Genomic DNA, 12,795 nt, shown 5'->3' on the forward strand with positions numbered 1-12,795 from the left:
TGATGATCAGGGTTTATTACAACAGAAATGATCAGGGTTTATTACAACAGAAAATGAAAACAATTCAAATACCATAAAATTCAAAAATGGCACCACTATCTTTAGCATAAATATTTTTGTACTATCTGCAGTAATAAACTAGGTAACTTCATTTGAATGAAAGATCCTGTGAAATTTAGCTTAATAGCTATGTGGGTTTATTCAATAAATAAGTGTCTGTATTATGTAGGGTACACTATCCTTTTACCTTCACACAAACCCAGGCAATGCCCACTGACAAAGCAATTAATTATTGGGAAAAATGGCACACTTAGTGCTACTCCCTGCCTTAATATATTATGTGCTTCAGAAAGAATAACTGAATTGCAATGAGAAACAAGCACCTTGGCTGATTTCACTATCGGAATTTGAGACGTTAGGGTCAAAATACCTCGACTTCCAAACTAGCTAAAGTTAACCAAAGTAGTAAAGATTGAGAACGAAATTTGGTACTTGTTACATACATTGATACCCATAGTGGCTGTAGTTCATTAGGAGTTTGAAGAGATTTGGCATGTCAACAAATACACTCAAAAACATCTACAGTTGTACAGTGGAGAGAATTCTGACAGGCTATCTGGTATTTGGGGTGGGGGGGGGCGGGCACACTACTGCACAGGACCATAAGGAGCTGCAGAGGGTTGTAAGTTTAGTCAGCTCCATCTTGGGTACTAGCCTACAAAGTACCCAGGACATCTTCAGGGAGCGGTGTCTCAGAAAGGCAGCGTCTGTTATTAAGGACCTCCAGCACCCAGGCCATGCCGTTTTCTCACTGCTGCCATCGGGTAGAAGGTACAGAAGCCTGAAGGCACACACTCAGCGATTTGGGAACAGCTTCTTCCCCTCTGCCATCCGATTCCTAAATGAACATTGAATACCTTGGACACTACCTCACTTTTTGTTTTTTTAAAAAGCATACAGTCTTTGTTTTTTTGCATGCTTAAAAATCTATTCAATATCTGTATACTGTAATTAATTTACTTATTATTTTTTCTCTTCTAAATTATGTATTACATTGAGCTGCTGCTAAATTAACAAATTTCACATCAAATGCCGGTGATAATAAACCCGATTCTGATTCATTACCAAAAAAAAGGCAATCAGAAATTTAGGTGAAACTTTCTGTTCTTGAGAATGCTAGAATAAAATAGATTCAACATCTATTTACTCAATTTAATTGTTAAGGACAAACAAAAAATTAGGAGCTGGCTATTTGACCCCTCAATCCTCATTCACCCAAAAGCCATGGCTGATCTGCCCTAGGGCTCCTCTCTTGTTTTCTGCTAAGTTCCTATAGACCTAAACTCAATAATTAAAAAATAACTGTCTTCTTTAAATGCCTCCACCATTCCAGATTCCCTAAGGCTGTAGAGAAAAACTCTGACGAAGGGTTTCCTCCCAAAACATCACTGTTTGTTCATTTCCATAGATGCTGCCTGACCTGCTGTGTTCCTCCAGCATTTTGTGCGCTTTGCAAGGGAAATGAACAGTTACCATTTTGGGCTGAGATCCTTCAAGACTGGAAAAGAAAGGGGCAGAGTAAAAGGAAAGGAGAGGGATAGGATCAGAAGCTGGCAGGTCAAAGGTGAGTCCAGGTGAGGAGGAATGTAGGCAGTGGGGGAGGGAGACAAAAGGGAATGATTTGAGAATATAGCAGATGACCGGTAGAAGTAGTAATGGAATGCAAAAGGAGAAATTTAATAGGGTACAACGGTGAAACATGGAATAAAGGGGAGGAAGTATGGAACTAGAGGGAGGTGACAGGCAGATCATGAGGGTAGGACGCGGTCATCAGAAAACAGGAACATTTATGTTCACGCCCTCAGGTTGGAGATGAAATAAGAGGTGTTGCTCCTCCAACCTGTGACTGGGCTCTTTGTGGAAGTAGATGCTGTGGACATGCATCCAGTGTGCCAATGGGAAGAGGAATTGAAATGTGTGGCCACCAGGATATCCTGGCTGTTGACCCTCGCAAAACAGGAGTTTCCATGAATCTGACAGTACGCAGAATATGAAAGTTGGCATTGCATTATAATCTTTTCTCTACATTCAATGCTGGTCATCTTGTTATTAGAAGCCCTACTTCCCAAAATTCATTTTCCTTCAGGAAAATATTATTCCCTAGATAAAGCAGTAGAATAAAATAGGCTGATACACTGCTGTAGCACATTAAAATGGCTGAAAGAGAAATACATTACCGCCTGGACATGCAAGAACTTCAACAAAGTGGTAAGGAAATTTCCCTTTCTTCAGTTTTTGCACCATATTCTGAATATTCCTGAATCCATATGTGGCTGCGAATCGTAAAACAACCTCCCCGTCTTTTTCCAGCGTGACTTCTTGAAAGTCTTTATTCCTAAGCAAAAGCACAACCTTAAAGCAAACGGCATACAAAATAAACTAGACTATTCAAAATTTGAGAACTCCCTTTCACTTCAAAAGCACACTGAATAATACAATATATAAGTACAAAATGTGCTCAAAATTGAAGACAGTAGCTTCATTTACAGCGCTTCTGTGCTTATATTGTGTCCCCTTATGAGAAAATATTTTAAAAATATTTTAAGAGTATTCTAGTAAAAATATTACTGATAATTTTCCAGCAATATGCTGTTGGCAAGGTACTTCCACTGCAGTCAGTATAAAAATATCCAGCACCTTAACTACACTACACGACCACATACAGTAGCTAGTGTGCATTTACAAAATACACATTTTGCCAAGTTACTCAGAAAGCACTTCCCAAACTCACTACCCTCATCACCAAGGAGGACAACAGCAGGCACATGGAGACATTACCACATCACATGAACGTGGATTTCTTGAACTTCCAGTAATTGCCCCCCCCCCCAACTATTCCCCATTCCCATCTCATCTCATTACCTGCCCCTCACTTCCCTCTGATACTTCTCCCCATTCCCTTTCTTTCAAGGCCTTCTGTCTTCCACCAGATTCCCCTTTCTCCAGCTCTTTATCTTTCACCAAATGACTTCCCAGCTCTTTACTTCACCCCTCTCTGTTTTCATTCATCATCTACTATCTTGTACTTCTTCCTCTCCTCCCACCCTCTTACTCCCACTTCTCATTTCTTTTTTTCCAGTCCTGCTGAAGGGTCTCAACTCAGAACGCTGACTGTTTACTCTTTTCCATAGATGCTGCCTGGCCTGCTCAGTTCCTCCAGCATTTTGTGTGTATTACTTTGATTTCCAGGATCTGCATATTTTCTCTTGTTTGAGACATCACCACTTGCAAGTTTCCCTTCCAAGTCACAGATCCTGGTGTGGAAATAAATTGGCTGCCTTTCATTGCCACTGATTCCAATTCCTAGAATTCCTATTGTATCCAACAATACTTCACTGTTCAGGAAAACAGTCCTCTACCATCTTACTGAAGGCAATTAAAACTGGGCAATTACTGAGGGATTTGCCAGCAATGCTCATATCCTGAAAAGGTAATGAAAAAATGGGACGCTGTACTCTAAACTTTCTGATACATATTGGAGCAAAATAAAAGTTTCACATTGCTGTCATGTACTCAGAAATTTTAGCCTGTGAAGTGTACAAATAGTCCCCAGGTTACAAATTCCCAATTTACATACAGCCCACAGTTACAAATAAGCTTTCAGGGGAACAGTGGGACACATTTGCTAACAGTTGCAAGGTTGCAGGAATTTTCTGCCACCTGGGAACTTGTTTATGTTGCACTTCTGCCTTGGTCAGGTCATGAACAGATCTGGGCAGGTCCTTTATGGGGTGCAAATCATTGTACTCTGTCACATGGTGGTGTTACTCTTGGTTTATTGAAGTCAATGATATTGGATTTCAGAAATACTTAAACATTTACAGCAATAATCAGCATTAAAAAAAAACAATCCTGTAATTCATGAACACAAATACAAGGAATTCTGCAGATGCTGGAAATTCAAGCACACACATCAAAGTTGCTGGTGAATGCAGCAGGCCAGGCAGCATCTCTAGGAAGAGGTACAGTCGACGTTTCGGGCCAAGACCCTTCGTCAGGACTCCAGGACTCTCGGCCCGAAATGTCGACTGTACCTCTTCCTAGAGATGCTGCCTGGCCTGCTGCGTTCACCAGCAACTTTGATGTGTGTTGCTTGAATTCATGCCCAGGAATAGTCAAAATAAAAAGAAAGTTGCTGTATTTTGACTTCCCATGACCTAAAAATGTGCTTGAGTGGTTTTAATCCAATTGCAAATGAATATATGCAAGAATTTCAAAGCCATCTACAGTACTAGAACAATTTCACTCAGGGTTCAAGGACCGCTAGACTAAAGTGGAAACAGTTACACTGATTCAGAGGACAGTTAATTTACCTTGGACACACTAGGTTTGTTAAATTTGTTAGATTATCAATGAAAACAATTCTACAGTTTCTGTATAATTACAGCAATTTAATCCATTTGCAAATCTTCTTTATAGGAAAAGTTACCTGAGTGTTTTGTAGATAATTTCTTTCACTTCAATGCCAAAGATTTCCTTAGCAGCATATTTAAAAATGTGTTCCAAGAAGCCATCAGATCCTCTCCCATCATGCCTTGCAATAGCTACATCACTAATTTCTTCAAATCTGCACCAAATAATATAGGTTATAATGTTTCTCATTAACAATCAGTAAAATTTTGAGGAAAATTAGGTAGCTTACAAATTGTCTGAACGTTTCGGCTCCACGTCTGTTAGCTGGAAACCTTTTTGATCCATCATCTGTGCGACTTCACCTGAAACCGTATTAAAAATAGAGAAATAATTTTTCAAATTGCATATTTAGATACAGTATAGAAGATAACTGTCAGATTCTTAATGCAATACAATGGATTGGTTAATGCGTGCAGCTGCTTAATTGTGACAACTCTTAAAGAACAAAAACTAATCGAGGAAATAATCAGGATTCCCTTTGTTTATTAAGAACACAATGTCACTTAATTGGGACAAGAGACTGTTGCCAAATAGTTTTTAACTAACTCCAGTTGAAGGTATTAACAATTGTCTTGAATGTTACAGTGAAAATGAAGATTTGGAGGATGCAATTGAAGGCAGTCTATTATCTACAGTAGGCATTGATACTAATTTTATTTACAGACAAAAGAACATAGTGTACACCGGACGAATTCCTTGGTCGATAACTATCAGGAACTAACAATTTTATAGTACAGCAGCTGTATTATTATTGTTCTGCATTGCATTTAAATATAAATAAAAGGTTATAAAGTAATTAGGTTCAGGTGCTTTCAAACAATTATTGCAATAATTTCAGAATTCAGACAATAATGACTCCATCTTCTGACTCTTAACCAATTTCTACAACCTCTTGGTTGAGTTACCCGAGTTTTTTGCTTTGTGGCTACCTGTGAGCAAGCAACTCTCAAGATTGTATAATTTATACACTCTTTGATAATAATGTACTTGAATCTTTTCATTGAATGTCGTTCAAAGCTTCTCTTGATTTCCAGTGACAACCTCTTTTTGACTTCCAAGGACAAAAAATCTCAACAAATATTCATTTTTCTGAAATTATATCATATTTATCAAATTCTTCTAAACATGAGCTTCCAAGCTTTCACTTTCATTCAACGCACATTTGCTTCATCGAACCTCACAGAAAGCTAATTGGCAGGTTAGTATTTAGTTGACATTCACCTTCAGTAGCTCCATCATACATCAATCCAACATCCACTTTTAATATCACCGTGGCTCCTCAGTTACTTTTGATTATGATTTTCTGGAGGAACATGCAACCTCACTAATGTAATCCAGCAATATTACCAAAATGCAGCTCATCAGCAATTCATTTTTTTTCCTGATGAAATGCTAAACCCCTGCTCTGTTTCATTAAGACCGGAGTGACGACTGGTATAAAATCTCTCCTGACCCATGAGAGCTCAACAATCTAGTCTTATGCACTGCTACGTTATTAACTCTGGAACGCAGGATAATTTATCTATTACTGGATTAAATCCACAAAAAAAAAAAAAAAAAAAAAAAACACCAACCTCAGTCTACGGTATCTATTAGTTAGCTGAGGAGAATCAAGGCTCACTTGATTAAGCACTCATAACTTGCTGGCACAACTGTTGCACAGAACAGCCAGAACAGGCTTTGTTTAATTGATATTATCAACGATATCTGAAAATTGCAGAACATTTGTAATCACAATTTTTATTAGCAATTATACCACATAGGGTCAAAGATTTAGATTATAGAAATATACCTTAATGGTAGAATAAACTACAAGATTAAAATGTTACATATTGTAAGAGTTCTTTGTGACCAGATGATTTAACTGGGGAGATTTATGTTCAGTGGAGGGCTTATTCACTGGTTACTTTCAAAATAAATCATTATTTACAAAAGGTGTTTCCCTCCCTAGTGGGAGCTTGCAAGATGGCGACTGTTCCCTTTGGAAGGCACAGCGGTAGAGCCGCCTACTGCAACTGGATCATATCACCACAGACTCTGCAGATTAAGTCAGGTAAAATGTAGGCCATATGCATAGGGGTAGTCTAGCATAGATGCTGCATTTCTTCAATGAGGTTTTAAGTATGTCCTAGAATATTTTCCATTGTCTACCTCATAAACCCTTCCCGTAAAATGAGTGTTTCCAGAATCTGGTGTTGGGCATGTAATTACGATATTGTTGTGCAACTAGGAGCACCATGAACAAAAATCTATTTAAATGATGAGTCATTTGCAAACTGATGCATACCTCAGATTCACTAATGGTGCACCAGGTGAAACTGGTGCCCTTCAACAAATTCTGAGTTGGCCAATCTGACTGCATCAGGTTCTGGTAAATGTATAGACAAGTACCTGGTGGGTGGCTTGGACACGTTAGGCCAAAGGGCCAGTTTCTGTGATGTACAGCTATGACTGATACAACTTGCTTTATTACAAGTGGTTCAAATCTTTGTAGGCCTTTATATTCAATTTTCCCTTTAACATCGAGATATGTCTGAAGTCATTATGAATGTGGCAGCCTGTGTGCATGGAGGCAGGAAGGTGAGTAAACAGTGGGCTGGTTCTGGATTTAGTTTCAGGGAACAAAGCTGATTAGGTGCATTGTGCGTCAGTGGGAGAACCCTTTAAAGTAGTGATCACAGTTCATAAGGCCTCAGATGAAATGGGCACAAAGGTCACAAATTGATACAGAGCCAGGTTTACAAGGCTAAATCAGCAAATGTGAATGTGGAAGGTATTAGTCACAGATCAATAGGAGACATGAAATGATTCAAAAGGGTCAGACTAAACATTTCCCCCAACAAAGAACAAGGAGCAGTACAGGCCCCTTGGCCATAATATTGTGCTGACCTTTTAACCTACTGAGATCAATCTAACCTTCCTTCCCAGATAAACCTCCACGTGTCTAAGTCTCTTAACTGTCTTCAATGTATCTGTCTCTACCACCACCCCGGGCAACATACACCATACACCCACATCTCTAAAAAAAAAAATTCGACCTCTGATATTCCCCCTATACGTTAAGATTATAAGTCCTCATATTAGTCATTTCTACTACAGGAAAAAAAGCCTTTGGCACCCACTCTAGCTACACCTCTCATCTTATACACCTCCATCAAGTCACCTCTCATCTTCCTTTGCTTTAAATCCCTAGCACACTCAAGCTATCTTCATAAGACATGCATTCTAAACTGGGCAGCATCCTGGTAAATATCCGCACTCACTACAAAGCTTCCAGATCCTTCCTATAAAGAGATGTCCAGGATCCAATACAATTCTTCAATGTGGTCCAACGAGAGTTGTATAGAGTTGCGACATTACCTCCTGGCTTTTGAACCAATCACCTGAGTAATAAAGACCAATTTATGCCTCCTTAATCACCCTATCAATTTGTGTGGCAACTCTGAGGGATCCGTGGATGTGGACCCCAAGATCTTTGTCCCTCCACACTAAGAATCCTGCTATTAATCCTGTATTCCTTCTTCAGGTTCAACCTTCCAAAGTGTATCACTTTTGCACTTTTCCACATTGAACTCCAGCTGCCAGTTCTCAGCTCAGCTCTGCACCCCATCGTTGTCTCAACCAACTTCAAGATAGACTAATGTCAGTTCCAGTACACAAGTGTAAAGGAGAATAAAATAATTGTTACTTCTGACCTGATGCAGCACAAAAAGCAAACAAAAACACATTAAATATAAATACATAAGACGGCTTGTATACGTAGATTCATATATATCAAGTTGGACAGGTTGGGTCTGGTAAATTTAACAGAAAAATGCCAAGTGTAATTTAATACAGGTGTACAAAAGTAAATCCATTGTAGTAGTGTGATAAGGCAAAGAAAGGGCAAGGTATTCAGTGGTATGAGGAAGGACAATCAGGTCTATAATGTGGTGAAGGAGTTATCCAAGATGCTTTCATTCATTAGCAGAGGCAGAAAATATGAGGACAAGGATATAACTGGACAAAAAGGCCAATTAGGCCAAAAGCCTGAATACTGTGATCAGTTCTGGTCACCACAGAAAATGTAATTGTACAGAAGGTGCAGGTGAGATTTACTATAATGGGGCTAGGACCAACATGTCCAACCAACGCTGCTGCTCTGGTTCTCTCATCCTTATTGAAGTGTGGTGACTTGATCTGCACATAGTATTTAACAGTGGTTTCTATTTTATAGCCCTGGCATCATCTCCTGTTTTGTGTTCTATGCCTCGGTCAATGAAGTTCTCCTACTTCAGTGCCTTACCATCCCATCGTGTTACCTTTAGCAAATCAAGGCTATGCAATCCAAAATCCTCTTCTTCCTCTACACTCCTCAGTATTATGTTTTATTGTTCATTTTCTTGCCTGTTTACCTTCCCCACATGAAGGCCTGCACAATGCTCTGAACTACTTAGGTCCACCCAAGTATTCAACTGGTCTCTCCTCCTCACTTCCCAACACTGAAATTTTGGCATCATCAACAAATTTCTTAATTGTGCTTCCTGCAACCCCACTGCAATCAACCCTCTAGTTCCTGAGGTTCACTTCAGTAATAATCCTTGTCTTTCTAGTAATGACCAACATTTAATCCAAATGAGAGAAAGACCAAACTGAGAGAGGGAAAAGATTATAAACAAATTGTAAAGTTTACCTAGAAATTCAAGAGCATCATACTTTTTCCACCAATAACAATTCTCCAATATTATACAACCAAAGTTTGTTTTTTACCCCCCCTAAAACAACTCCACAAAAATCATGCAGGTTCTTCCAGGTGTGAGCCATTTCAGTGTGCCTAATGTGATTGTGCATCATGGTAACAATGTGACGTGCAACACTCCTTTTAGAGTACTCTGGGGAAGTTGCAGCAGATTGCTTGGAAGCACCCAGTATCCTGGGATAACATGGACCTGCCAGCAAGCCTGCCGTCAGTTAATAATTTACCTTCAACATATCCATTCCAATAACACTTATCACCCAATAACCCCTCAACCATCACCATGTTATGTTGTACCAGTGATCTGAGTCCAAGTGCTCAACCCCTTTCCTCCCACCTCCAAGTCAGCTAATAAGTGTTGGTACATCAGTTACCACCTACAACTTGATAATCCACGAGCTGGATTCCTCCCCTACCTCACACCAGCCAACTAAAACCTCACCTCCGAACTGAAACCCTGATGTTTTTTTTTCCAGTAACATCAAGTCCAAACAATTCAAATCATCAGTAGTTAACCTTACCTAACTTGTTATTGGATTGGCTGTATTTTATGTATATTGTGCAATTAAAACACTGTTGTGGATGGTTTCAAGCTCGGCTACGAAAGGAGGCAGGTTGGGCATTGGGCTAGCAACCCCATCCCATAAAAGCCCAGTGCGACAGAAATGCCTACAAAAGCAACAAAGACCTCATCCCTGAGAGAGGAAGGATCTTTGAAGATGGACTACTCCTGGGAATAATTTGAAAGACTAGCCCAAGACAGGACTCGGTGAGCTGCTGTCGGCAGCCTACACCCCACTAGGGTGAAGGGCTATGAAGAAGATGCCATTAAAACAAATGCTAACTTTAAAAAAACATTTTTGCTTCTAACATGGAGTTTCACATATTTCAAATATTTTCCATAGCAACACAAGTCAGATACCAAGTTGGTTCATTAATTTTACAGTCAATAGTTTGCACTTGCCAGTTATTTTCCTTCAAGGTGCACCTGCTTACAAACTGTTCATCTCTAATGTTTTCTACTTTTTATCAAAAGTATTGACATTACCTGAAGTTAGTACACAGTCAACATCCTGTATCTTGCAAACACTGTTGTAAAAATCTTCCCCTAGTGCCTCCAATTTTTTGTCATAACAGGGAGTAATGACTGCATGGAAGATCTTCTCAGGAGGGAGATGCTGAAAAAACAATTGTAACATGAAGGACAAAAACCAAAATATCTTTACAGTTTGAGCGCAACAAATAAAATTATTTGTCTCAATACCGCACTTATCCAGGGCTACAATAAAACAAAGTTATGAAAGCCATGCAAAGTCATTTACAATTGGTCATACTTAATACCTCAAAGGTTTCTATTGTAAAGAAACACAGATTTAGTCCTGACGAAGGGTTTCAGCCCGAAATGTTGACTGTACCTCTTCCTATAGATGCTACCTGGCCTGCTGCATTCACCAGCATTTTTTGTGTGTGTTGTTTCAAAATTTAAATATAGGAACTCAATTTTACAAGGTGGCCACAGAACTTCCTTGCATCAGTAACATTGTAATATTTCCCCAAACTAGTTATTTTTCTGCATTAGAGTCTATCATATGCTGTTTTAAGAATATACAGTCGTGAAAATGATCTTGGCCCGAAACGCTGACTGTTTATTCATTTCCTTTTTTTTAAAAATTTTATTTTTATTTGGATAAGGAATTCACAAATATCATGTACTTTTTTCACACATATAACCTTTTCCATTTTTTTTTATATGTATAAAACTACAATTATTTATACATTCTTAAGTACACATTGAGATGATATTCATTTCCATAGATGTTGCCTGTCCTGCTGAGTTCCCCCATCATTTTGTTTGTGTTACACAGTTTAATAATGTGCTTTTTCAGCACCCTATTTCTGGTCAAATTTAATGAATGCTTCAGAAAGATTAGCATGCATTAAGTAGACAGTTTTTAATTATCCTCCATTTTGATGATTACGTCAGTGTTTAATTTTCAGTAGATATTTGCTATATCTTAGAATTCCACTAGTAAAATTGTTTATTTTTTGACAAATGCTGCTGTTATATCCTTCAGCACATAATGACTGCTGCAAATAGTTGCCATCTGCAGCACTACAGGAGAGTGCCTTAAGCAACCTACTTGAAGGAGGTCATTAATCTTGTTCACAACCCTCTTGCGTATCTGGATATGCAACAAGAAGCAATTGGATAAGGGATAGTTTGGCACATTCACATCAACACATTGGATCAAAACAGTGGGCTTTTTTTTTGTTCACAGATACAGCAGAGATTGTTTCAGTTTTGAAACCTGCATCTCCAAGGACTGGTCAAGTGAGTGATATTGACCAGGACTGCAGGAGAATTTAATACCCTGCTTAGATAGCATCAGAAATACCCTGCTTAGATAGCATCAGAAACTTACTATGGAGTTGTCATAAAGGCTAATATTACAAAAATGTACTACTTTCACCTATTTACCTGTTTTTTAGCAAAATAGTCTTTTATCAGGGATCCCATGACTTGATGCGGGGATTTGGCAGTGCAGATGTGTGGAAGTACAAGGCTCCCCAGGGCTTTTTCAGCATAACGAATCCAACCTGCAATAGACAAGCACTGAACTGTATAATCAATAGTTGCATAACCTTTCTACACTTGCTCCAATTCTGGGAAATAACAGCATTCCACCTTCTCATTTTTGTTTTGTTTTAAATTAGCTGCTCGCACAAATTATTAAAAAAGGCATTGCTTGAAATGTAAAGTATTACTTCCCTACTGTAAAATAATTTATTGCTATTAGCTTGAGTTTATAACTGGGATGATAGGATATTTGGAAGAAACTTCAAAGCCTTTCTCTTCCTGTGTTTTACTGGATTTTATATCCCCCTTTGAAACAAGGACTTCCATTAAAACTACCAGTTGATACTTAAACTTTCTGCAAGCCTCAAAAGAAAGTGAAAACAATGCAAACCAAAATAGTACATTTTGAAGGTTCAGTGTAATATTTTAGATTTTGGAAAGAATTATATTTTTTGCACCAAATCAATTCTGCCATATTGTGTTAAATTATAGGGGCAATTCAATTTTAGTCATCATTGCTAAAATTCAACTACTTTATATTTATATAAAGATTTCAAATAAATTTACAATACATGCCTCACAAACAGTGAAGAATGTACAGTTACTGTAAGTCACAATTTGTACAAATATGTACTACATGGAACTAAGAATCACATTCACTACAGTTTTATCAGACAAGGATAGACATATACAAGGGTACTGGTAAGAGTTGTCCCTTTCTTGAGGTAATGTCCTTTTTTTTTTTAAAAAAAGGTTTAGTTGATGGATAAACTGCACTGTACACTAGTCACCCACTGCATGGTCTCACCTCAGCTGTTAAACACCTGAAGTAATGCAAAAGAATCTTCCACCACAAAGCTACTCAACTACAATGGTAGATGTTACCTGTGCCCAGGTACCACATAGCACCATAGGCATCAGTCTGTGGCAATCCATCTGGCAGAGAAATGGACTCCTACCAGACCTCACTGCCTTTGCCCCAAGCTGGAAGGTTGTGAATTGACACAGT

The 12,795-nt window shown here is 38.6% G+C and overlaps 1 protein-coding gene across 2 annotated transcripts in view; it reads right to left on the bottom strand.

The window, feature by feature from the left end:
- The window catches only part of narf (nuclear prelamin A recognition factor), a 28,961-nt gene that overhangs the window by 3,458 nt on the left and 12,708 nt on the right, over nucleotides 1-12,795 (bottom strand). For both annotated transcript variants that reach the window (XM_072242646.1, XM_072242647.1), the window contains exons 7-11: nucleotides 11,688-11,806; nucleotides 10,257-10,386; nucleotides 4,703-4,775; nucleotides 4,490-4,627; nucleotides 2,238-2,395 (exon numbers count right to left, since the gene is read on the bottom strand). In XM_072242646.1, coding sequence (XP_072098747.1) covers nucleotides 2,238-2,395; nucleotides 4,490-4,627; nucleotides 4,703-4,775; nucleotides 10,257-10,386; nucleotides 11,688-11,806 — 618 coding nt within the window. The remainder of the gene's footprint in view (nucleotides 1-2,237; nucleotides 2,396-4,489; nucleotides 4,628-4,702; nucleotides 4,776-10,256; nucleotides 10,387-11,687; nucleotides 11,807-12,795) is intronic.

The sequence above is a fragment of the Mobula birostris genome, chromosome 24 (assembly GCF_030028105.1).
Source record: "Mobula birostris isolate sMobBir1 chromosome 24, sMobBir1.hap1, whole genome shotgun sequence".
Taxonomy (NCBI): domain Eukaryota; kingdom Metazoa; phylum Chordata; class Chondrichthyes; order Myliobatiformes; family Myliobatidae; genus Mobula; species Mobula birostris.